The sequence below is a fragment of the Parambassis ranga genome, chromosome 15 (assembly GCF_900634625.1).
Source record: "Parambassis ranga chromosome 15, fParRan2.1, whole genome shotgun sequence".
Taxonomy (NCBI): domain Eukaryota; kingdom Metazoa; phylum Chordata; class Actinopteri; family Ambassidae; genus Parambassis; species Parambassis ranga.
Window position 1 is genome coordinate 2,029,913 of NC_041035.1, and position 26,280 is coordinate 2,056,192.

General features: G+C 41.5%; 2 protein-coding genes across 5 annotated transcripts in view; one reads left to right on the forward strand and one right to left on the reverse strand.

The window, feature by feature from the left end:
- Positions 1 to 786: 786 nt before the first annotated feature.
- On the forward strand, positions 787 to 22,245 carry fancl (FA complementation group L). The gene is made up of 14 exons (XM_028422761.1): positions 787 to 1,088; positions 1,571 to 1,629; positions 1,707 to 1,767; positions 2,241 to 2,297; positions 2,590 to 2,687; positions 9,064 to 9,160; positions 11,750 to 11,818; positions 16,706 to 16,856; positions 17,015 to 17,098; positions 18,392 to 18,437; positions 19,470 to 19,551; positions 20,299 to 20,415; positions 21,722 to 21,793; positions 22,115 to 22,245. The coding sequence occupies exons 1-14, from the start codon at positions 1,002 to 1,004 to the stop codon at positions 22,148 to 22,150; spliced, it is 1,116 nt and encodes a 371-aa protein (XP_028278562.1). The 5' UTR covers positions 787 to 1,001; the 3' UTR covers positions 22,151 to 22,245.
- Positions 11,960 to 26,280, reverse strand: part of vrk2 (VRK serine/threonine kinase 2) — a 28,209-nt gene continuing 13,888 nt past the window's right edge. For 3 of the 4 annotated variants that reach the window (XM_028422759.1, XM_028422757.1, XM_028422758.1), the window contains exons 12-14: positions 23,995 to 24,138; positions 22,757 to 22,939; positions 21,178 to 22,574 (exon numbers count right to left, since the gene is read on the reverse strand). In XM_028422759.1, coding sequence (XP_028278560.1) covers positions 22,218 to 22,574; positions 22,757 to 22,939; positions 23,995 to 24,138 — 684 coding nt within the window. In that variant the 3' untranslated portion in view covers positions 21,178 to 22,217. Of the gene's footprint in view, positions 12,125 to 21,177; positions 22,575 to 22,756; positions 22,940 to 23,994; positions 24,139 to 26,280 lie in introns of those variants that run through there. The other variant, XM_028422760.1, reaches the window with a different exon arrangement.

A 26,280-nucleotide genomic window follows, 5' to 3' on the forward strand; every position in this document is an offset into this window, starting at 1 on the left:
TAGTCACCGATTATTTTTGCGATTATTCGAGTAATAAATGACATAATTTTCGCATAAGTACGGCTGCATAGATTCCCATTTCAATAGTGGACAACTACTTTAGACCACTGATCTGTGATTGCTTCATCCACGACCACCTGGAGCCACCTTGTGCTTTGAAAGTGTGCCCGAAACACATTACCGACAAATCTAAACACTTACTCCACACCGACCTACAAACAGCTCACCCGGGTTTCAAATCCAGGGCCTCTTGCACCCAAAACACCGATCATCCGCTACACCACGAGCCACAGAATCATTCTCTGCTGCAAATGTGTTACACTTGCATGACGTCATCGAATACTAAATAAGTTGTTGATGCATTTTGCCCTTGAATATCACACGAGTACTAATTGTTGCAGCTCTGCAGTATTTTACAAAACCATCTAAAAAATTAGGTTCAAAAAGAGGATATAACTCACTTTATACTTGATTATACTCGTTTATACTTACAGATATTCTGTCAACTGTTTTTTTCTTACAGTAGGCCTAGAGGTAGGCCTTAAAGAGTTTAAGACTGTAATAAAAATGAATTTACATTATTCTAATTTAACAAAACTATTCTTTAAACTTTATCAATCTGTAAAGCTAACGAGAGAAACACAAACCAAATATAAACTTTGGTTTAAAGTTTACACAACACGCTGACAGTTAAACGTTTCACAATATATCGCTCTGATTTCCGACATTTATTGCATGTCAGGGAAGGCATCTGCGTGACGTCATTGTTTTGGTTTTAATGGCGGGTAATCGGAAGTAGTTTCTTTATTTTCCACGATAGCTTAACTTTAAGTGACTTCACAGTGACTTCTTCTTCGCTTTACGGCATCAGCTGCAATACTTACGTTCAGCTCTTTAGTCGTCGAGATACGGTCGTGGTTTCACCGCGTGTCCCCTGCTAGGCTCGCTAACGTTAGCCCGCAGTACTGACCCTGAGAGTGGGACGACGACGTGTCAGGTTTATGGAGAGCTCACTAGTGAAAGACAACCCGCTGCTGTTCCCCCTCAACAAGGACAAAAGCGTCTATGATGGATTCATCACTGTTCAGGTTTGTTAGCAAAGTACGGGGCGTTTGTCCAAGTGTCCAAACTGCATTGAAAAAACGATGAAGTTAAAGATTTGGCGCTATGGACACGTTTATCAATGTGATAACTCTTACTGTTGACATTTACGAAATAAGTATGAATTAGTGGTGAATTCGGCTCCAACGGTTACCGCTGATTTATATACCTGTTTACAGTATTGTCAGAATCACATTAGAAGCAACTGTATGAGGCTTTATTTTACTTTGAAAGTTACTATGTTGTTTATACCGAATGAAACAGTTGATAATGTTAATTTAACCACTATCTAAACTTTCATGCACTTTTAACAAACACGCCAAGAAATGTGTAATTTTCCTTTTTAGTAGAACATCATGTTCAGATACAGATGTTATTCAGGGCTTAAGTCTGCACATTTTAAACTTGCATCAGTTTGGTGGTAATATTTTGCTGTTTAGATTAATAAAGTCATGTTGGGTTTTTCCAGGATAGGGACTACAGAATGAGAATACTCCTACCACCTGATCAGCAGCTGAAGCAGGCCAAGTATACCTCCCCTTTCTATAAACATCATACTAGGATATTAGCATGTTCACTTACTCGTCTTAAATGTGTCCTTTCAGGCTGTACTGCTCTTGGCAGTTAAGACACCTGTTGCGTGGATATGAGCTCATAGTGAAACAGGTAAGCGTGTACTTGTTCGCATCATGATGTTTACTTATGTCTTGTGTCTGCCATATTTGATTGATATTGCATCATTTGCTGTGAGTTTCATGTGTTTTTGTCACATCGTTGTGTTGCCTGTACCGTTGGCTGGCTTCGTTCCTGCACTCTCTGTCACCCATCAGACTTGCCTCACTCAGAAGCAGAGAAAAATATTTTTCACTGTTTAATTAACATGGCCTGGAAAATGTCCCTATTTGTTATGTGGCCCCTCAGGGTTATTTGGATGAGATTGATATTTCACCCCGGGCTGCAAAGTTCATTATTTTCACAGCCTTTAAGCTATCATTAATTATTAAAGCTGGTGGCAGCCCCCATTAATCACAAACACTGTGTTTGATTTGAATGGCTGGCTAGAGGAAAAAAATAGACACTGTCACTTCATTATCCTTCCATTCAGGGATGTCTTTTCTCTCTTGTTTGACTTTTCACAGAGGCTGCAGCAGTCGGCTGATCTTGTCAGTTTCATTCTGGAGCTGAAGACAGTCTTGGTAAGGAGGAGAGTGACACAGTGGTTAGCACGATCACTTTGACGTTGCTGCTTTATGAATGGAAAGTCAATGGGGACCTTGGGGCACTATATAGCCTTGATTGTGAGGCACAAATGTATATATTGTTAAGATTAATGAAACCCTGTGTGTTTGCCACCAAAACAATAACATCACATTTGTATACCCCTGCTCACTTTGTTTATATTGTTGGACGGTTAGGGTGAAGTCGTGGTATGATGTGCATTGTAATTTGGGTTTAAAATAAGCAGCGGCGCTCTGTGTGTTGTTCCAGGAAGTGGGTCTGAAGAGCCGTCCTGAGTGTCGCTCCATTCCGCCTCCACAGTATTACTCTCAGCTCATCTCTGAGATGGAGACACTTGGGTGGGACAAGTAAGTGGGCCACTAGAAGCACTAAACACATGGTCTGAAACCAGGTTTTAAAAGAGCATTAGTCACTAAGCCTTGAAGTGATGGGAAAGTTGGCAGTGGCCAGCACATTTTTTAGCTCTTTTTGGAGCTTTGGCAGGTGGTTTTTAGCTCTGTGGTCTGTAGTTTAGGGTCCTGTCTGCTGATTTTAATGTGATAATATATTTCAATAACAAGAACATTTTGGAAGTTGGGGCTCTCCTGTACCAGAAATAATAGAGAAAGGGGCTGGAGTATTGACTTACTACAAAAATGTAGAACGACTTTAACACACACAATGCACTGGGTTTATAGCTTTCTTAGCTTGTTGCTAATGAAAGATCAATCGCAGAGGCAAAAGTAAGATTAATTTCCTGGCTCATTTAATTTGTCTTAGCTTTGCATTTTGAACACATACATGATCCACAAAAAATATATTATTTTATGTTTTTAAACTTCCTTTAAGATTAATTTTGCACGAAGATACAGAGGAAAAACATCTAACCCTTATTCAAATATTGCGATCAGGTTCAAATCTGCAAAGTGCTCCTTTAAGTTACAGGACTGCGTGTTCATTAATCATGTACACTTATGTTCAGACGTGACCTATTTATCCCCTCACTCCCCAGCTGGAAGAAGGGAGAGCACACGTTGTGTGAAACTGCTAACTAATCAAATTAATTTTACTTTGTTGTAATCCTTAAAAAAACTCAGCAGAACTCAGGTGGATGGCACACTGACATTTTAGGCTCTATACATAGCTAGAGGTGTTACAAGCATCCTAAATATCAAGCATGTTTACCTTCTCATGCTTTAGTCCTGGCCTGGTAACAAACGCGGTCCAAGCAGTGGAAAAAAAAGCAGCTTTTCACTTGATGAACACCACAAAATTGTGAGATTGATCATCTTAAAGAAGATTATGTTCACCGTTAAAACAATAAGCTGCAATACCACAGAATCAGTGTGTAAATAGTTGTTTAAATTAGCTTACAGAGAAGATCGACTGATAATCAAACACTTAATTTCTCTTTATGAACAACATGGTAACATGGTTCCATTCCCCACTTACATGGTCCCAGGATACCGTGGAAGCAATTTGCCGCTGATGGATCTTCTTGCATTGTGATCAACATATCAGCTCTTAGTTTTTTTTTTTTATATAGGAGCTTCTACTGTGCACCTTCAAAACCAAAAATAAACAAGACAAGGAAAAGTTATTACTGAAATCTTAATGTCATTAATTTTTTTTTTCAACCTCCCCAGAGGTAAAACACTTCTATAGGTAGAAAGCACCAGATCTTGACATGGCTATATGGAGCTGTCCCTGTTTTTTTCCCCCTCTCCTGCAGCCTAAACGGATTGGAGAGCCTGTAACAACACAGCTCCACATTAACAAATGGCTCTTAATGGCTTCCTTATTTTTAGTTATTGAGTTATAGTTAAATCCAGGTCACATTTAATAACGCTCAGCCCACGTGCGCTGACAGGCCCGGCTAATACCGTCGTCTGCACTCGTCAGGAGAGAGAGAGAGCTGGAAGTAGGGAGGGGTGGCGGTGGTAGGAAGATATCTATTCTCCCCCAGCTCGGATTAAGCCTTGACTACTACACTCATTTTCCACTTTCCTATTAATGACCACGGCTACAATTATGATATTAGCAAAATGCAAATGGCTCTAATTGAAGACTCTCAGGTTTTAATAGGAGAAGGAGGGGTGAAGGTATGCTTTATGCTGGAAATGGGACCAACATCATTTCAGTGTCGTGTTACGGTTAGAAGGCATTATACACAGTGGGCCTCAATCTCCAAAGCACTCGAGATTCGCTTAGCGTCTTAATTGGTATGGGCCGTGCTAATAGCCACCAGGGGCTTTCAGCTGTAATTCTGTCTGCTGATTGGGCCAGGTAAAGTGAGTCTTTCTCTCTCTCCGTGTGTCTCCATTTCTGCATCCGAGAGTGTGGTCAGCTTAATTGGCTGGAGATGGCAAACCATGTGTTAATTAATGGAAAATGAGGTCAAGTAGGTCAGCTGCCATCAGTCTGTGGCCCAAAAAAAATGTGGCCCTGGCAGCTCCAGGGCTCATTACGGGCACAGCTGGCACTCCATGTTCACAATCTCTTGGTGCTGAGCGCCATCTCTTCTTATCCCAGCGTTATCACCCCGTCACACTGTGTTGCTGCTCTTCTGAGGCCGGTTATAACAGCTCTCCGACAGCAGGGCTCTGTTGGGCCAACCAGGCCCAGAGCTGAGGGATTCCACAGATCCCTACATAGATTTTCTTTCTTCCATCTTTGTTTTTGTTACATTATTAGGCCAGTTAACAAATGACTCCTACATCCTGTGATATAAATGCAATCACAAATGGTATTGGGAGTTCTGCAGTCTTGTGTACATCCAGTAAATAATGAGAATGTCCTGGTTAGCACAGTTAAAACTGTAAAGCAGGCTAATGGTTCTAGAGTTCTCTACACTTTATAAAATTATTGTGCACACGCATTTGTGTGCACGTGACTTACACTGTCCTCTAGCTCCTCTACTTTATGCCAGCATTTCGCACACGTGTTTCCGACGCAGCACACACAAGCTCTACATATGCGTTGATCTCACCATTCATGAATCACTTTGTCAACACACACAAAAAAATCTAAGACGTGTGCACACACACACAAATGTGCGCAGTCTGGAAGCGGCTCACTTGGCTGTGGAGTTGCAAATGGGATGCTCTCATCAGTCTTCCCAGCAGGACATCTGACTGTCACGCTGTTTCCATCATGGCCAAGTAGGGGCGGCAGCTAGTCCCTGCCATCCTTGGCATGAGACCCCAGAGGAGAGGAGATGGAAATATGAGCGTGTGAGTGTGTGTGTTAGCAATGCACTGGTGACTTTTTCCCCACTCATGCTCTTTGTAGAGAACCAACCTTATGATAGGTTTGGGTCTCATCTGTCATCTCTTACTACAGAGTTAAACGGGGGTGTGTTCTACATTATACCTGCTTTATGAAATATAACTGAACATTATCTTTTATGATTCTTTCCATTATGCCCATATATTGTTTTACAACTTTAATATCCACTTGGAAATTGTCGGCTATGCCAGACTTGCTGTACTTTTGTTTCTTATCTAACTTCCAACTGCCTCTACATGCGGTAATTTCATCTTTTATATTTCTTTTGATTGCAGTGAAAGGTCATTCTAATTGTAAATGTATTTACATATTTACAAAGTATTTCACATTTGCAGTAATGTAGCAGGAAGCAGCTCCACCAGGACAGCTGTCAGACCTTTTTGTTGTTCTGCACAACAAACGTTTGTAACAATAATGCCCTAAGAGAGATGGCAATTATAGCAAAGTATCTTGCTTAGTCCCGTAATACTGTTTCTGCAATTTACCAATCAGAAAGTATTCAACAGCCAGTACAGCCATACAATAAAGTCTTTCCATCTTTTCAGCAGCTATGCATGACATGTCATGTCATGACATGACAAGCATTCACACACCAAAGTAAGAGTTTTAGTTTTTATACAGCCTGTATATAGTCCTGTATGAATTGTGTAGTGTTTGATTTTGGAAATATGTGATTTACTCAACCACAGCCACATATATTCCTAATGAGCAAACCAGGATTCCTTTCTCTTATTCTTACTCCTTTTCTTCATTTGGACACTTGCCACTTTCTTTCCTTGCATAAGTGTCTGGGTTTGCTTGACCAGTTGTATATTTATTGCCGTTAACAGCAGTGGGTATTTTATGTTCCCGTTCTCTGTGTAAATGTGCACCTGAGGATACACAGTGACCCAGGTATTATCTGTTCAGGAAGTTCTGCACTGCTGCTAGATTGTTTTAGCCTGCTGTCAGCGAGTAGCAGCATGTGATGAATCAGCCTGATTATAACATTGTTTGTGTGAATTTGTAGAAGTTGGTGTGCATATGACATTAAAGCACCGTTGCCCTTCTCCAGCCTTTGATTGCAAGTGCGTGAGCGTGCAGACACTTTTATGAGTCAGGCACATCGGACACCATCTCCCATCATTCCATCACTTTCCTAAGTGTGTGTGTCAATTCCCATGCACACTGCACACATCACTCCTCACTAACACACTCCATAAATCCTTCGCTGATATACAGCCTTGTCAGGCTCAGCACAGAGCGTCCGTCGTAATGTACTGTAAATCTGGAGGACTGCTCAAAACCTTTGTCTCAGATCAGTCTTTTGTCTTCAGTCTCAGTAGACCGGAGATGGACTGGCGAGGGGGAGGAACTGACTGCTTAAGTGTGGAGCAGCAGAAGGGGCTATAAATCTGACAGCAGGTTTTTGTGAATGCTGCAGCCTGATCAGTGTTGTGTCCTTAGCCTCAATAGGTTATAATTAGCTCAGGAAGGACAGAGTCTGATTTACAAGTTGACTCAAGCTTGAAACTGTGAGCTCAGCCTTAGGTTATCCAGAAACACAGCATTTTTTAGAGAGCTTGAATCCCAATGCTGTAACCACACTGGTATTACCATTTTAGGCTATGGTTTAAGATCTAGACAAGGCTATTATGATATTCACTTGAGTGGATATTTGGGGTTAATTTTTGGGATGAACAAACAGTGTTTTCCCACGGAGTGTGTTGGCAACTAGGCTTATTAGGCCTGTGGTATAACCATCCCTTAAAGTGAGGCATGCTTAACCACTATGTTTATTCATTCTTCAGGATGTCTCCTCTACCACGAACAGAAGAATAGACATTAATTTCCCCATCTGTTATTTTTTAAACTTCTACACTAATCTGTTTCCACCTCACCTGTTCCTTCAGCTGTAGCTGTCTGTGTCACAGCAGCGTTCTGGTTGCTGTCCTCCTGGCCTATCATCCTCTCTGTCTCACTAGAGCAGCACTTTTTCAGCAATCGGAGGGAGACAGAGAGTTGTTGAGAAGTAGTAAAACCTTAACACCCATAAGACATTGCCCTCCTTACCCTCTTAGTTTGTTAAAAGAGGCATTAAAATAAGGTTTAATGGCAATAATTCAATTTTAATGATTAACATATTTGTAAAGTGTATGTGATAACAGACAGGACATAAAAAAGTTAATTTTAATACAGTCATGTTGCTTTTTAAACACCCAACTATCACTAACACATAATTGTCATCCAAGAGAAATTGGCTGCTGCACCAGCTGTGCCTGCCTAGTACCAGGCAGCTCTGTACTGTGTTCCTCCCTTGCTGACACCCAATGTCTCTGCACTGTATTCTACTCCTATGAGGAGCTATTGAAGTCTGCCATTAAACTTTGAAGTCCATGACGGCTATAGTACAGTACAGTTTCTGGTTTTGAGCAGTAGCCATAGATTCCACCTGATGATGCATTTTATATCACCCAGCACACTTCCGCATGTGAATTAATGAGGAAATCTGGGAGCAGGCTGCATGGAGGGATATCATTTACACACACTTCACTATAAAACCTGCTTCAAAATTGGTAAAGTTACCCCTTTACTTCTACAATAACAAAAAATATTTGTGCAGTTGAGTTTATCCAAGTCATGTCAGATTGTGTCACAACTAGGGCTGCAACGATTACTCGAGTACTTGAGTAATACTTGAAGGCAAAATGCATCAGCAACTAATTTAGTACTCGATGACTCGTTAGTGACGTCATCGGGGATGATTCTCTCATGGCGTAGCGGGAGGATCAGCGTTTTGGGTGCAAGAGGCCCCAGGTTCGAAACGCGGGTGAGCCGTTTACACACACACACACACACACACACACACGCTCGCGAGTATCAAAATACTTGTTTGTTGCAGCCCTAGTCACAACTGGTTTGTCTTTACTTTCAGTCATGTTTACTGTACTTTGGCCTCATGATGGGAGAACCTACACAACCATTTCAACACTTCATAGCAGTGGGGGCCAGCGTCAAGTGGCCGTTAGAAGTATACTGCAGATTCTGGTGATTGTTATTGTTGTGTTACTTGCTTAGAGGTTTATAATGTAGAAAAGATCCAGGCTGTTTCTCTAGTCAGTCGAGTCAGCAGGAAATTTCTCAAACAAAAAAAAACTCTCACCTTCAGGATGAGGCTCAATGGATGTGTTACATTCTTCTGTAAGGGCTCTCATTAGATAATAAAGCAAGTGAGAACCTAGAAGACAGTGGCCTGTATTTACATCCTGCTGAATTTGGGCATGAATGGACTTAGTCTGGTGTAATGTCACCGTGTTTGTACCCAGAGTGATAAATCTAAAGGTAGAGTTGATGTCTTAATATTGCTCTCCGCAGCTGTGATTAATGATGGATGATGGCTGCTGTCTTTTTACAGTGTTGTGTAGCCTTCTCTGTGCTGATTTATTGTGTGTGTATTGTGTGTGTGTCCATCTGCAGGCTGCTTTTTATAGACATGGAGTTCCGAACGCTGAGACTGAAAGCGGTGGACTCCTCCGCAAGGCAGCACACTCTTACTGTTCAGCTGAAGTCTAAGGTACGACACACTCTACACTGCACAAACACACAGCAGTGCACACATAGTTTGCTCTAAGGACTGGATAATTTTCACAGATATTATTCATCATCAGATGAAATACTCCACAACTTGATGTTGACCCACAGCCAATCCATATCCAAACAGGCTGACTTCACCAAACGCACACGGGGATGTTCAATTTGTTGATAGCAAATCAGTGATTTACATCTGTGCCCCTAAATCTGGGTCAAACTGGAGAGGGTGTGGAGAGACATGATAACCCGCTGTGACTGAGATGTAGCACAGATAAAACATCTCCACGTAGACCTCAGCATGATGGAAAGCCTTCCTCTATGCATAGAGAAAACCAGTACACCCACACTCGTCTGCATAGCCACTGTCTCCACTCGCCGCTGTTGAGAGTACACAAAACCTTTACCGGAACAAAGGTAACGGTGGAATGGCAGTGTATTACAGGGCACCTAAAATGTTTGCATTTCTCCATATGGAAAAAAAGAGAGGCGACAGATTATGTTGAATGACATTTTGTCCCAGGATTTTGGTTATTTTTGTATTGAATTGCAGATGATGATCTACTTGAATAAACATTCAATTTCAAAGTGTAATCATTTTAAAGTTGCATGTAAATCCCTGCAATACACTCAATGTACTATATGATGGCTTCAATAAAATACAAAATAACAAAAATTGCAGTGCAATACTGTGCTGTTCACCTTTAGTCCTCTTCCACTCAAAAATATGTTTGATTTGATTTCATTGCTTAATTTGTTCTTGTATGGACATATACCTACTATGTCTCATTCTAAAAAGTGCATTTACCTCCAAGAGTCCTATAAACACAGGCCTCAAACTCCTGGACTCCTTGGGCTGCCTGTTTATAGTGTTGTACACATACAATGAGAATGGCCAGGTGAGAAAGGAACAGTCTGGTTCTGAAATGTGAGGAAAAAAATATTTTTCCACAACTTTTTTTTAATGAATAATTGATAAGGCACAGTTTCTATAAAAGGATTGAATTATTTAATTATTATCAGCTAAAGGGGCGCTGTTACCAGTTATAACGGTGGTCTCACAAAGCTATTTGCAGACATGACAATCCCATCACGCTCAAGTTATAATAGAGCAACAAAAATATTGTTTGCTACTTTATGTGGCACCAAATGAGGTAATGACTTACTGTACCAGGAAAGGGTGTATGCAAGGGGCAACAGTGGGCAACAGTGGCGCAGTGGGATAGCAGGGTTGTCCAATAACCGGAAGGTTGGTGGTTCAATCCCAACTCCTCCCTAGTCACTGTACTGTTGTGTGTTCTTGGTAGTCCTTGCTAGTCATTGTATGACACTGCTTGTGCAGCAGCCGTAACGAATTTCCCTCTGGGATTAATACAGTATCTAAAAAAAAAAAAAAAAAGACTGCTACACATGCAGCCTGAAACTGGAGTCAGTTCACATGTGCTGACTGAGCATGTGCCAGAAAAAATATCATTAGTCTAAATATTACAAATGTTAAAAAAATCTGCCTCCTCTTTAGCTCAACTAAAAAGCCATGATCAACTTAATGGTTACCAGCAGTCACATGACAAGATTTCAGCGAGTACTTGGCTGATCGGCAGGCTTTCTATAGGTGTAGGAAATTAGGCTGCAGCAAAAAAAGGTTGAAAAACAGCTTGGGTTATTGTTATGTATTAGTTTCTATTACTTAGTAGGTTTTGTTCATAAAGTCTTAATAATTAGATTAGTTTTGGTAAACAAAACAAAATGCATAATTGAAAGTTACATTGAGTTCAACATTCATGTTTCACTGCAATATTTGCCTCTTTTTAGTCAGAGTTAGTTTTCATATTCTGGGCACAGTGGGTGGTTGGATGGTGTGGTGAGGTGAGCTGGTGCTTACCTAAGCCCAGATGACATCCACTGGGGACAAGGGAAGGTGCTGGGACCCCACTCTGTGCCCACCTGGCCCCTCCTCACCCTCTGGCACTAGAGTAAAAAATAGCTCAGAGTCCTCCCTGCGCTCCAGCTGCTTCCACCAGATCCAGCGCCAGGTCATCCCTCACCAGGCACAGCCAGGGAGGAGGCAGGCACTGGCACAGACGCATAGAGGCTTGGAATGCAGGGTAGTGAAAAAGGAGGGTAGTGTGATGTTGAAGGTGAACAGAGAGAGGACGTATGGCTGTTATGTACTGACCAAAGCTCCTTAGTGAGGACTTAATGAGGTTTTAACGACACTTTGAAGCTGGCTGGCACTGATGGCAGGGTTTACTGTGAATTCTTGAATACAAGAGGAAAGACTGGTTGCTTAAGATTAAGGAGGTGGAATCACATATGTTACAATACATTTATAAACTAAATGCACAACATTGGCTTACTACAACACATGCAGACTGCTTCATTATGTGGTATACCAAAGCTCACAATCCCTAAGCTACCGTTGCTAAGCCATGAATGGTCAATGAAAAGTCTTCACAGTCTTGTGTGTTGATTGAATGTTGAATGTTGTGTTCAATGAAAACAATTTATTTTGTAGTTTGAAATAACACAAATATTTTAACAATAAATTAAAACAACCCCATTTTTTGACCCACAGCACCCTGCAGAGACTCCTGATTGCTCAGCTGACCTGCCAGTCCCGCTGCTCTTAACCTGGACACCTCAGGTGTGTATAGATATTATACCTTTACCCAGTTTAACCCTCCTCTGGAGTTTCACACTTAAATTGTTTCATGTCATTAGTTTATGGCTGTAAATTTCATATGAAAACAGATCTTAATCACTGGCCACTTTATTACTTTATGTTTCTGCCGTACACAACCTGCTTCAAGGTTGTTCTGCGTTCAGAGATGATATTCTGCCGACCTGTTGCCTTTCTACTAGCTCCAATCAGTCTGACCGTTCTCCGTCGACCTCTTGCATCAACAGTAAACTGCTCACTTTGACTTCAGCAGGTCGTCTACAGGTTGACCTAAGAAAGTGACCAGTCAGTGTAACATACCAAGATTTAACAGTACCATTAGATTAAACATGACACAGATTTCATTGTGTGACATTTTAGGCATCCCATTACAGAGTAACTGGATGGGATTAAAAAATAAACACAAAGCAACTCCCAGTATATTATATTCAGCCACTGTAATTAAACCTTTAATATAAAAACACAATGTATGGCACGTTTAACATCCCACGCGTTAAAGCTAAACAAAATCCCGACTGTGCAGTATTCGAGTGCCACAATTGTGGAGAGCAAAAAATGACAGGCAATATAGCAAAAGTAGTGGAATCCTGAAGTCATTAGAAAGTAGCCCAATATCCAAGCACAGATACGTCATCACGGTCTTCCAGCTGGAACATCGTTCGATAATCCAATATGGATTGCATTATTTATGTTGCAGATGCATTTGAATTTTTGCATTGTTAGAGTTTTAAGTGATGTTTTAAGGTCTTTTAAGGGCTGCACAAATGCACTTGACTCATTCTCTCCTAACTATTGCATAATTTGACAAAACATGTCTCCACCTGCTCTATTAAGACATTTTCTTTCAGCCCCTCAAATTTAGTCCACTATAATTGGCATAAAAGTGCTTTGATGTAAAACCAGCTGTGGGCTCTTTGTATCTCTTTGCCTCCTCGTTATTGTTGTTTGCCGTCTTCCTTATTTCACTGCGCCGCTGCTTTTTATCTCTGTCACTGCCTCTGAGTCTGTGTGTCACTTACTCGGTCTCACACACACACACAGACACACAAATGTGTTGAATTTTTTTTTTACAGTCACTTTGTCCATCATAAACAAGCAGTGAACCGTTTCCCTGGTGTGTTATTGACTACCTTTGTGAGGACCAATATGATTTTTAAACCTTGAGAGTGAGGACATGTTTGGGGAGTGACAAATGTGTGTGTGTTGAGAGAACAGCGAGAAAGAGAATTCGAGGAGAGAGATGCTTGGGTGTGTGTGTCTGTGTGTGTGTGTGTTGCTGAGCTGATACATGGCAGGCGTACAGTGAGGACCAGCTTAGAACAGCGCTACCGTATGGAGCCTGTCTGCCTGCTGGGCCGTTGATGGATCTCTCCCACACTGCAACATGAAGTGTGTGTGTATACGTGTCTGTGTGTGCGAGTGCATGTGTGTGTATGTGTTTGCATCTGTGCCAAGTGTGTTTTTGTCTGATGTGTGAGGTGTGTGTGTGTGTGTGGCAGGGGGAAGGGCCTGTCTGTCGGCAGTCCTGACATGTTCATTTGAATGAGTAATTATTGCCTGCTCTGTTGCAAGGCCAAGATGTGCCACTCTGTGCATTTGTGTGGAACTAGAATAGGAGAAATAAACCTCAGTGTGTGTGTCTGTGTGTAGTTTTGGTTCTTTGTGCTGGCTGGCTACACAATAGTAATTTTAACCAACCAGAAAGTGCAAGCATTAAGAGTTGATGGAAGATTCAGGGCGAATAAATGAGGGCTGTGTCAGACTACACTCGTGATGTCATGACTCTATAGTATTTCTATTGTACTTCTACTTTGGGTTGCTGTTGTAGGATATTGTATATACAGATGTTGTGGTTTTCATTGGTTCAGGCAGCCTGTGATGCATTTTTTACATGTTTAGGAAGACATACAGCAGTTTTTAAAAAAAGTATGTGGGCACTAAATGTCATATTTTAACTATTAATGCACTTTATTAATATTCCTGCAGTGTTCAGTAACTATACAAACAGTTGCGGTGAATTCTCCATTTTGTTTTCCAAATTCTATTTTTAATCTCAGGCAGCATCACACTACAAGATTGAAGAAGAGTTGGATTTGAAAATTGCTCGGATGATTACTTCATCAGGCCAGTGTTGCCAAGTTTTTTAACATTTTACATTAGTTAACTGCTGATTTACAGACGGGCACACACAGGCCGCCTAGTGTTGTATGTCTATATTATGTGTTTTCAATACTTTCAAATGATTTACTGTCATATCCTCTCAATAGGGGAAAGAGTGATTGCACCTCGCCATAGGTTTTGGTTTACCTGCAGTATGTATTGAATATTTAATTTCTACAACCTTTTAATATGCATTTTGGCTGCACTGCAGTGCAGATTAGAGAGACAGGCTATAATGTGTAGTTGTGTAGTTGTTAGTTAAAAAATGGCGTCGCATATGTTTGATTTGTAAAGATCAGTATTGGCCACAGGAAAACCATCAGGGGTCCACCTCTTTATCTGGTCAAAAAAACAAGAACACTGCACCACACAGTCATTGATTCCCTCCATACCAGTAATCACTGTGCACCTTTAATATGTAAATCCCACATTGTAGGATGAGAGAGAGAACAATTAATCTAACAAAGTTTAACAGCATCCTCCGAGTGGGTTCTTTTTCTTTTTGTAGCTAAATGGAGGTCAGTCAGAAATATCATAAATAGATAAAGAGGACTGATTGAGGTGGCCAGATTCAGTCTCTTTCACACTTTCCCTAAGTCTTCCACTCTCACTTGTGTTCCTCTCTCAGATACGGCAGGAATTCAATTACCAGCTCTTCTTCTTCTCCCCCCCCCCTCCTCCTTTCTGAACTGGGCCTAGCGTAGTTATCCTGAGCTCTAACTGTAATCATACCACTGGCATTAATTGGGCTGTAATTGCTGAGGCTCTCAGCACCTGGACGATGCTTAATTGTGTGCACTGTGCTGGCACAATGACCCATAATTTTTGGTTCATTTTTTCCCCTAATTTTTTCCCTCTCATTCCATCTGTATTACTCTCCCACACCTCTATCAGCCTCCCTTTCTTTTCTCTGTATGTGTGTGTGCGTGCGCGCTTGTTACAGTTTTTACTGGTCATTTGCTATCTGCACTTCTAGTTCACTCCAGTTTTCTCAAATGGAAGTTTAAAACTAACAATTGCAGAGTTTACTGTGGTATTTACATAAATCAACGAGGCTTTCTATACATCTTACAAATTTATTCACTTAAACTGGGAACTAGTTATTGATCAATCTGTGTTTTAATGTCACAGTTATTAGATGGAGAAATATGTCCTGTAAAAGCATATACTTAAAATGCACTAAATAAGCGATTATCAAATAGAATCAACCACATAATCAGCTTATGTCTAATTGTAGCCCGGATTAACACTTTGTTTAGTCCATTTTTATCCACACGTTCCTTTGGGGATTAAAGTCTCCCATTATCACATTATAAGTTGGATTTTAAATGTTTGACAAAACATTAACACCAACAAGAAGTGGTGTGAGATGATATGAGACTGATTATCCTGCAATGTCTGCATCTGTGGCTATGGAGGGTCTGTCTGACGTAAATGTCGTCATCATGGGTTCAGCGCCAGCCTCTGCAGGGACATCTGTGTACCCGCCCATTAGTTATTTGTGGCCCTATAGTCAAGCCATCAAGTACACATGTGCTTAAAAAAAGCAAAACCTAAACTCCTTTAGTGTGTAATGTTCTGTCAAAGTTATAGAATCGTTCTCTGTATGCATCCATAAAAAGTAAAATCTTTGTCTGAGTAGCTGATTGTGGCCGTACCTATCCCAAAACTACAATTAATATAAGACAGCCAAAGCTGTCTGTAAGAGCTGTCAAAGCCAGAGCTTTAAGAGAAGACGTGTGATGACAGATTCCGCTTGATTAGTTAGTATAAGAATAACTATGTGCATGAGAGAAATTAACAGTGTGCCTTACTTCTCTGCTACCCTAGGAAACTTCTCCAAAACTGGGAAAGGCCAGCCTCAAATCAGTAGACATGGTGGCTGAGCCCAGGTCTGTGTGGACATGAATAAACCTCATTGTGATGCTAAGTGTCCAGAATACTATGCTAAAGGATTTGCTTTCTGCAGATTATCCAACAAAGTTTCCAACTTTAGATCTATCCAAAATAATAACTCGTCTCACAGGACAGACATGACACCATAACTATTCTTTCAAAGTCTAGGTTGAGAAAATTCAAGTACAAAAAATCCAAAGCATTCCCTTAATATTTCACTGTATCTACAAATGAAATGTGTAACAGTACATGCACAGTAGAAGTTTCCCCACCCCACCTCTATTCCCCAAACTTGTCTCCTCTCTTCTCATCAGGTTAACCCATATTCATGATCCAGTATTTTATGTCACCTACTGTGTGACCAGTCTACCTCGTTGTGTTGTCTCTCTCCCCCCAGATTAGCATGCTGACCTTCAACAACACCTGTCATTTTCTATGTAGTGTAATTAAGTTGAACAACATATCAGCATAGTTTTTCAGCATTAGTTAAAACAACCTGTTTGTCCTCTGTATGTATGATGTTTGCTGCATGTTTCTCTCTGTCTTTCATCCCTCTTCCTGTCTACCTCCTCCTTCACCTGGCCTATCAGCAGGAAGGTTCTCCTATGTGAGCCAGGTCCTGCTCAAGGTTTCTTCCTCTTTCTATGCCACTGTCTGCTTGCTTGGGGGTCAGACTCGATGTTTCTGTAAAGTACATACAGACAGTTTTGATTGTTAAAAGGTGATATACAAATAAAAAACAAAGCGGTCCCAGACTAAAACTGACCCCTCTAGTGCTTCTGGTCTGGTTTGCAGAGCACACTGGAGCAGCTGCACACACAGTTCCTGCTGGTTTTGGAGTCCCTCACAGAGTTCTGGGATGTCATGGATGAGATTGACAGTAAGACCTGGATCCTGGAGCCGGAAAAGCCCAGCCGGGGCGACACCATGAGGCGGATCGCCATGGGTACTACATGACACCTCAACACAGCTAATTTAAATCGTCACAACTTCATAGCGCACTAAATGCACTGACCAATATCTATAGGTTCACATTGATTATTCATCTTCAATCATTCATTAGTTCATATGATACAGAGTGTAACCCTGTGTGTATGTGTGCAGGTAACAATGTATCCATCAAAGTGGAGGTGGATCCAAGACACCCAAAGATGCTGCCGGAGTGCTGCCTGCTGGGAGCGGAACACGGTGAGTAGGACCCCAGAGACATGGCAACACTCCAAAGTGGATCTGCACCGACACACTGCATTAGAGCATGAGACAGCTTTGCCTCATTTACAGTGTTCAGGTCACTGTATACAAAGCTCAACTAACAAAGATACAAACATGGCCAGGTCATACTGTTTTTAACTGTCCAGCTGCACTGAAAGGTTCTCTGTGACGCAGGTAAATAGATAGGACGAAGCATGTATGAGTGCAAGGCTGCTTGTCGACGAGTAACAATGACACACCCCAAAAGCTGAGGAGTCAAGCTGAGATTTTTTTCCACTTTTGGTAACACCTGTACAGAATAATCACACAAGGTAGATATATAGTTAAAGGTATGTATCCCCCCAATTACTCTGTGATATGGGTGACAGGAACAGGAAGTGATTAAAATAGAAGCCTATGTGTCAGAGAGACTGAAAAAAAAAAAATCTAGCGGTGTCACCAAATAACATTAATCCTAATCCGGACTAATCATTTTATGATTGGGAGCGACAAGAGCCTGCTTATAAGGCCTGCATCACTGTATGTATCGTGCCTGTTTTCCCAGTCTGCCAGCTGAGGATCAGCCCAGGCAATAAAGCACCAATTCTACCTGTGCCACCATTATTCAGATCAGATCAGTGAGAAGCCATCAGGCGCGAATGAAAAAAGGAATACCACTCCACATGTCTCGCCTGCTTGTGTTGACTGTTGTCATGTCAGAGGACTTGCTTCCAGAATGGCACGTTTTCATTCTCGGCGCTCCTATGCCAAAGCCAGCCGGCGAGCTCGGGCGTCAGCTTTCTATTTAAGTCCCCGTCAATTGTCGGCCATTGTTTCTGTAAACCCAAGGTCACGCAACTCCTAGCCTGTTGCCTAGCAATGCAACTCGAAGATATTAAACACATGCACACTTCAGCCACCAAGACGGGAGGCAGGCGGCGACCCTCAAATACAGGGGGTCGCGCAGAAATATTGCTTTTTGCATGTAGGAATAACAAATAGTGAAAGTGATGAGTGCTGCACGGAGACAAAGCTCCCCTGTGGAACAGAGGAAGCAATGATGGTTCATATCTGACAGCGGTGATGCCGCTGTCTGCGGTGAACCCGGCTGTTGTCAAATAAGAGACAGCGTTTGAAGGTATGCAGAATACTTTTTTTAAAGGCAGCCTAATTTTCTGAACAAGGACTGTGTATCTGCAGGTGCTTGAAATGTGACTTTAAATCAAATCTAAGCCTGTTACTGGTGTTACAATTTACATCTAAATAATTCCTTTTGTTGTGCTGTTGCAGTGGTGACTCCGCTGAGGAATAAGCTGAACGCCAATATGCACTTGTGGTGAGGTTCTCTACAGCAACACACTCGTACATTGATCTGGGTGACAAATAATAAGCAGATTTTGCTGTTATTATTCGTCTTTTTCATTTAACAGCATCCGATTGGGACAAGGGTTGCATTTAATGTACATTACGAAGACATGCTAACTGCTACTTACTAGCTTTCAGAATCCTCAGCATCTCATTCATTTGATTGGTTGAGGTCACTTTTTGCTGGACAGGTGGTCACACTGCCAGTCTACATGGTTCTGTGGAACAATGTGGTGCAGCATGTACAGTACAGTGTGTCCCCAGCACTAAACAATACACATACATTTGTGATGTTGATATTAGTGTGCACAGGAAGCTTTTTTAAAGGGTAAATTCACCCCAAACTCAAACTGACATTGTCCTGTGGCCTACATAGACCTAGATTGAGTGTCACTCAGTCAGAAATCATGACCTGAGTAAATCTTTTGCTCTGAGAATTTTCATTAACATGCTGTTACATCTAGCTAGTCTGACGTCACGTGCTTCATTTGACTGACTGGTTGTATGTCTTTGAATAGAAAAAGATTACAATGGCTTGCCAGGCTAACACCTAGCAACTCAAATGATCTCCAAATATCTGACATGTCACATCACAGTAATTCAGATGGATGGACAGCACTACAAATCACAGGGAAATATAAGGTAGTCCAAAATCCATGTAAATCTGTATATAACAAATCTATATTCAGACTGAGATCCAGCAGCATTAGCGGGTTCAGTCACTCTCAGGGCCATCTGATTATCTCAGGGGAAAGAAACATGATTATTCTTTATTTTGAAATGGAGTACAGGTTTTAAATTTCACCACAGGTTTTAACATTTGCCTCCCTGCATGACACACATCTCAGAAAATTCTCCCTCCATCACAGTTCAGTCTTTTCTTTTTTCTGTTTTTTTTTAATATACCAATGGTGAAAGTCCTAATCATCCCCCAGTGTCTTTGCAGGCTCATTTGCATGTGGTTAATTAGTGTGTGAAGGAGCTGTCTGTGGTCTGCTGGCAGGAACCCGGACTCCAGCGTCTTGCACAACCTCCAGGATGTTTTGGAGATCGAATTCCCGTCACCTGCCACCCACGAAAAATCTGTATGTCACACAGTTTGCCCCCCTTTCCATTTCAAACATGTCCGTTCCTATCACCATTACCTCAAGGAGCTGTGTGTGTGTGTGTGTGTGTTTACATCTATGCATGCATTCTTCAGTTTGTGTGCCTGTCTTGAGCTTGGAGTCATAAGGGGGCGGATGTACACCACTGCCTATTTTCTGTCTATTTCCATATTTCTCCTTCCAAGTGTTTTGTTTTTCTAAGAGGTAGGCACAAGCTCTCCTTTAATTGGGTTGTTTACAGATAAGATCATTAGAATAACAAAGATGGCAGAATTTTCTGCACTATCAAACCGCTTTAATCACGCAAAAGCATTTTTCTTTTTTTTTTTTAAACGCTCGGTCGTTCCCCTCCCCTCTCTGCGGATGGGTTGAAAGGGCGTCGTGTTTATCCGCTGTCGCCACGGTGATTAATGCCTCAGCTTCATTAACATTCAGAGGAGTGCAAAAAAGTTGAGTTGACCAGATGTTGATTTTTTTTTCTTTCTTTTTTTACCTGCCATCCTCTCTCTTAATGGATAGCTTCAGAAAAAACAGGAGCTTCTCATTACACCAAAATGCAAACGAGAGCAGAGAGAAAGTGTTGAAGGTGTTATGGTGGGACTGAGAGAGAGAAAGGGGGATATTTGTAGTTTTTACTAGGGGGCGGTTTATCCAAGTGGTTGAATATTCAGCATCTGTGGCCGTAGTGTGTTACAGATGATCTGCATTCATTTTCTCTGTGTGTAGAGTTTCAACATTGAGTGCGGCATCTGTTACTCCTATCGCCTTGATGCTGCCATCCCTGACCAGGTGTGCAATGACCCTCGCTGTGGACAGCCCTTCCACCAAGCCTGTCTCTATGAAGTATGGAAACACACGTGCACACATACACACACATACACAAACACACAGCGGAACTGTGTCCCAATGCAGGAGCTGCATCCTTTACAGGATGTGGTCTACAGAGGTGTGTAGCAGACTAAAGGTTGTTAGATGGGATGAAGACTTCTTGTTCATCATAGCATGCTGATTTTGTTGCCTAGCAACCTACAACTGACGTTGAAAGTTTTCTCTTTGATTGATAACCTTGTTGCAACGTTGTAACACCACTGGTCTACAAATATTCCCTTTAAAGGAGCCTCCTCTCAAATGTGACTATTAAAAACTATTAATAGCTGGTCACCATGGAACACTATTAATATTGTTTCAAAGTGTCCACACAGAGAGAGACCACAGCAAATATGTGGAAAAATGTCCTCAAATGATGTCACTTGAGTACGCATCAGTGTAAAAAAAAAACAACAAATATTTGCATTGTATAGAAACAAACTTACATTTTACATCTTAAGTATTAGCACAAAACCACAGTCTGGCCTCCTGCCTGGACCTGGACCTAAGAAAACAAACTCTACACTAGACAGCATGTGCCCACATTTGGCCCCAACAGGAAGTGGGACATCGATACTACATCTCCCCTCGCTGCTCATTACTGCAGCACCCATATATAAGTCTATTAAACATGGTTGGTGACTCAAAAAATGGATCAAAATGTTACTATATACTATTAGAGAAGACAGATTTTTCTCCTTATATGCATGTAGAAATAAATATAGGCACACACAGAAATAATCTCACTAGCTTGAACTAGCTAGATGTTCCTCAGGTTTTTATTTTGCATCCCTATTCAGTAAATCACTAGACACAGTTTGGATTCGTGCAAAGAATGTATTGATCAGACTTGAATAAAAAGTGTGCACATTTTACGTTCTATTTTCAGCCAGTGTTTATATGAATCAGAGCTGCTCCTGATAAGACGGTCGCATGTCTTTTTCAGTGTGGCCCTTAATGTTTCAGGTTAGTAACAGCTGGCCTGCTCAGATAAGTGACAGTGAGCGTGATCCCTTGGCTGAGTCAGAGCGCAGATGTGAGGCATTCAGTGGTACAGAGGGATTGTTGAGGTGGACTGGTGCTGCCAGAGGACGGATTACTTTGTTTTATATTCTCTGAGGTCTCTTTTTTTAAAGCCTGGAAGAGGAGGAGGATGTTAGAAAGTTCCACTTAAAGCCTCTAAATGCTTCAAGGTGTCTGATGAAAGTACGGACTGCAGTGAGAAGTGTACATCGACGGCAAAACATTTATTGAAGTTGTCTTTTTCTTTTTCTCCTTTCAGTGGCTGCGAGCGCTGCCCTCCAGCAGGCAGAGCTTCAGCATTGTTTTTGGAGAGTGTCCTTACTGCAGTAAGGTACGTCCGCACGTCACAACGCCGCTGACAGCTGCCTTCAGAATAACACTCAATAGATATTCAGCGTACTTCATTAGCACATCTCCATATAACACGCTGCCTTCTCTCTGAGCAGCATTCACACACTTTGACTGGAGCTTCTTATTGTGTGATAAAGGAGGAAGTATGATACTAGATGGCAGAGAATACACCTCGGTTCAGACTCAAAGATGGCTTTATTTGTGCATGTGATGTGATTTTCCTTTAGAAATGATGGCCCACTTCATTTTTTTACAGAGCCATCCTTGGTATAACATATAACAGTCTTCCTTTTTATTTCAGCCTATTACTGTGAAAATGGCAGCCCAGAAGTCCTGAGGAAAGGCTTTGTGTAGCCGGTGGCTTAATCTATACTCTGGGAAGCTAAAGAAGTGCTCCGAAGTCACTACTGTCCAGATGTGCTTCGGCAAAGGCCAAGAACAGCAGCAAGTGAGAGGGAAATGGCCAAAAAGACAGAGAAGGACACCAGTCGGTTTCTGAATGAGGAACCAGCTTCTGGTTTTGGACTTTTAAGAACAGACCTTTCCGATTCACCAAAACTGTCACTGTGAACTGGAAAGAACTGGCTGTAGGCTGCTCTGTGATGGAGCGGCTTCTTATCCCATCTTTCTCTCTGTGTTCGGCACTTCGTATCACCGTTCACCCGTTTGTGTTCTCTCCTGTGCAGGCTGAGTCGTTGTTGTCTCGCCGATGTCTCCTCCATGTCGTCTGTGTTTCTGTAGCTCGCTCTGGACTTAGCTTTCTGTAATGCATGTGTATTCTTCTATGTAAAATAATATATTTAGGTGTTTTTCTGTGCATACTTGTAGAGCCCCAATTGCACCAGTAAAGCTTGTCTAGTTAGTATATGCTACAATCAAAAGGTTTAACAGCGCAAATTAAAAACAATCGCACAAAAGGGCTGCTAGTGTTTTGGCCTCACACCTGTTTGGGTTGAGCTCCTGGGCCGATAGGAGGGCCTCTGAGATAGCATGCAGGAATGGGTTTTGGCCTGACATCATCCTCCTCCTCCTCTTCCTCTTCCTCGTCTTCACTGTCAACTTCTTTATAACGGTGTGCAGACCTTGGCCTTAGTGATCTTCTGACAGCAGGCAGAACGTCATCTTTCTGTCAGCAAAAAGAAAAAATACATCTTTCCCTCTTTCACCTGTAGCACCACCGTGACTGCTGTGGGTTCATTTCATCAATTGTATTTGCATTTAGGAGCTTTTTAATAATCATCAGTACTGTCTGACCCATGTTACTGGAAATTCCGAGCAAAATCTACCAAGCCTCAGATACATACTTGGTGTTTGAAGCTGATGATTGTATCCACTTATTAAGGCACAAAGTAAGGATTGCCAATTTGGATAAAAACTATTTTTGATTTATTTAACATTTCTAATATGTACACATATACATGCTGATTTTTTCTTCACAGAACTAAACTCAATAAAGTCCAGTAACTACCCAGTAAAGTAAGAGAGAGAGAGAACAAAAACCTGATTTTTCTATGAATCTTCTCTCTAAAATGTCAGTTCATTGTTGTAGTAGACTGAACTTAATTTATTTTTATATAGCAGTTATTTGTCCTTATTCTTATGCGTTCCTCATCTCATGGATGCCTTAGCGGGCTTGTAAGGTAGAAGTCTGCCATATGAAGAATCATTATTTTCTACTTCAGTGTCAGAACTGCTGTGAGGATCCACATTTATATATTATATATATTAACCTTGACCTACCCTGGCTGCGCTCCTTTTTGTGATGTCACAGCCAATTTTTGTGGCTATGGAACTTCCAAGCAGAAATGACTAAATGTCCACATGGTGCAAACAGTAGATGTCTTTTTTTCTCTTATAAATCAAGTTTAGAATTCATTTTTCTACAGTACTTCACTGGGGTTGTTAACCTAAGAGCGGCTGTTTAATTTGTCGAACATGTTAGACTATAGCCGTGTCTCAATTCAGGGGCTGTATCCTTGAAGACATAGACAATGAAGGCTGCTCATGTCGCCTAGCAAACTTGACAGTTAAAGTTTCAAAGTGTGGACATAAAGTTGTGTTTGCAGAGTTGTGTTGATGTGAAACACATCTAACAATGGCTGGTACAGAGTGAAGCTTGGGACAGGTTGGATTGTGTGTTTTAGCTGCAATTAAAAGAACCTAAGTTGTTTGAGCCCTTACCGGTTGCGACTGAGGTTTGGTGATGGGTGGTCTTCTTATGTAGGGAGCCGGCACTGGTTTGGACTTCACCTCTTCATGTTCTTCATCGTCCTGCTCTGCAGGCAGAGGCTTTGCGCTGGGGGGCCCTCTGGCTCGTGCTGCTTTCTGTAACGGGTTAATCATGGGTTTTAGCTTGTCTCTGCTCTGTATGTGCCCCGCTCCCTTAAAGATTTTTTTCATGTAAATACGTTTTAACTCCAGTCTTCCATAAATAAAATTTTGCCTTTCTACTAAACTATAATCACCCATAAAATAATCGTATATTTATGCAACAGTAGTGGCAGACGATTCTGCGAACATGCCCATTCAGTGGCCTGTATCTCAGCTGACATTTACTCTCCTCACTAAATCGCCTGTAAATGGCCACTTCTGTTTAACTAGGGATCAAACTGGCCAGCACTTTAGCATGGAAATTAAATGACACAAGGAGAGGAGAGAAAATCAGGAGCATAATTGGAGACACCCTGTGCTGTGTAAAGTGTGTGTCATCAACTCCTTCAAATTGGGCCATTGAGGGGGCGCTTGCTGGGGACCTGAGGTCAAGAAGTGATTCTGGTGAATTGGAGGAGAATCAGGGTTCTCCACCAACATTGGACCTGACCACCTCTGTGAAACATGCTCATTGTGATGGGAAGGTTAAACCTCCCCTTTACTGCTGTCACGCTTCTGCACTCAGAGGTTAAGAGACTCAGCAGACGGAGCAGGAAACATTCTGGTCAATGCTAAAGTACTAAAAGTAAAGTGTAGTTTGCAACATTCCTTAAAGATGGCGTCTGTTTTCCCATATTACAACTACAGGAAGATCCCATAGTCTTAATACTTTGGACGAAGTGTCCTTGACGTCACCCGTAGGTTTCTGAAGAGCTGTTCTGGTTACTTTGGATTGTCTGATTGATTGGGGGAAATCCCTGTACTCTATCATGTAACTGTATGTAGCTATTAGGGGTGAAACAGTTCACTAAATCCACGGTTCGGTTCGTATCACGGTTCTGAGGTCATGGTTTTCGGTTTGGTTCGGTTTACATTGTTGAGGTTTTTTCTACTTTTAACACCAGATGGTTTTAAATACCAGATGAGCACAAAATACCCAGCCTATTTATTCAACATTCAACATATTTAAGAATCAGGTCAGTGTTTCCATCATTATATCAGGTCAAGTCAATTTCTTTTTAATTTCTATATAGCACCAGATCATAACAGAAGCCATTTAAGAAAACCTTTCCTATAGAACAGGTCTACACCTTGTTCCTTTATTAAACAAACTGAACAGCTCATGTTATTTATCTTATTTGCACGGCAGCATGTCTGCTGCTGTCTGCGTACAGAGGCCTGATGTTGCTATGGTAACAAATGCAGGGGGTTTCCTTCTGTCATGAGACCAAAGTATAGCACCTTAACTGAGCTAATGGGAAAAGCTTTTTCTGCATGTTGGTCTGATCAGTGCAGGGGTAAGTGTTTAGAGGTGATCTTGGTTGCTGTCACTGTCAGTTTTATCTTGTTTACACTGCTCTAGAGTTTCATGTTTAGAAATGTCCATAAAAATAGAATTTTCAGAAATAAAGACGGTCTGATACATGACACTCAACATTGGTAAATATAATCAGTACAACCGTAACAGTTACATAATAGATTTCTGCTGTCCACAGGTCTTTTCTCCCAGTAGCAGTGTCCCTAAAGCAAGGTAGTTGCATGGTATTAATTACTTATATATTCATATATATATATATTCATAACAGCAACCTCAAGGCCAAATCTTGCAGTTCCTTCCTTCCTGGGATTTGACTCACTCCACAAGTGAGTCAAATCCCATAGACCTCTAAATAAAACTGAATTGTACAGCAGAGAGAAACATATTTACAGCTTGATATAAGTGATTTGTGGGTGTCTGGTCTGGCTTCCTGTCCTGACCCTGTCTGATCTCACAGCCCCCTCAGCTTTACAGTAAGGTGGAGTCAGACACTGCCAAGATGACAGGCAGAACTAGTCAATGTCTATTCACAGTCTTTATAATAATACATCAAACTTATATAGCGCTTTTAGGACACTCGAAGACACTTTACATTGAGATGCATTATTCATTCACACAGTGGCAACCTACAGATGTAGCCACAGCTCCCCAGGGGAAGTGACAGAGACGTGGCTGCCAAGGTGCACCTATGGTCTCTCCGACCACCACAAATTCATACACATGCATACACCAGTAAGGCCCCGTTCACACTGGGGAAAAAATGTGGCTTAAGCAGGATT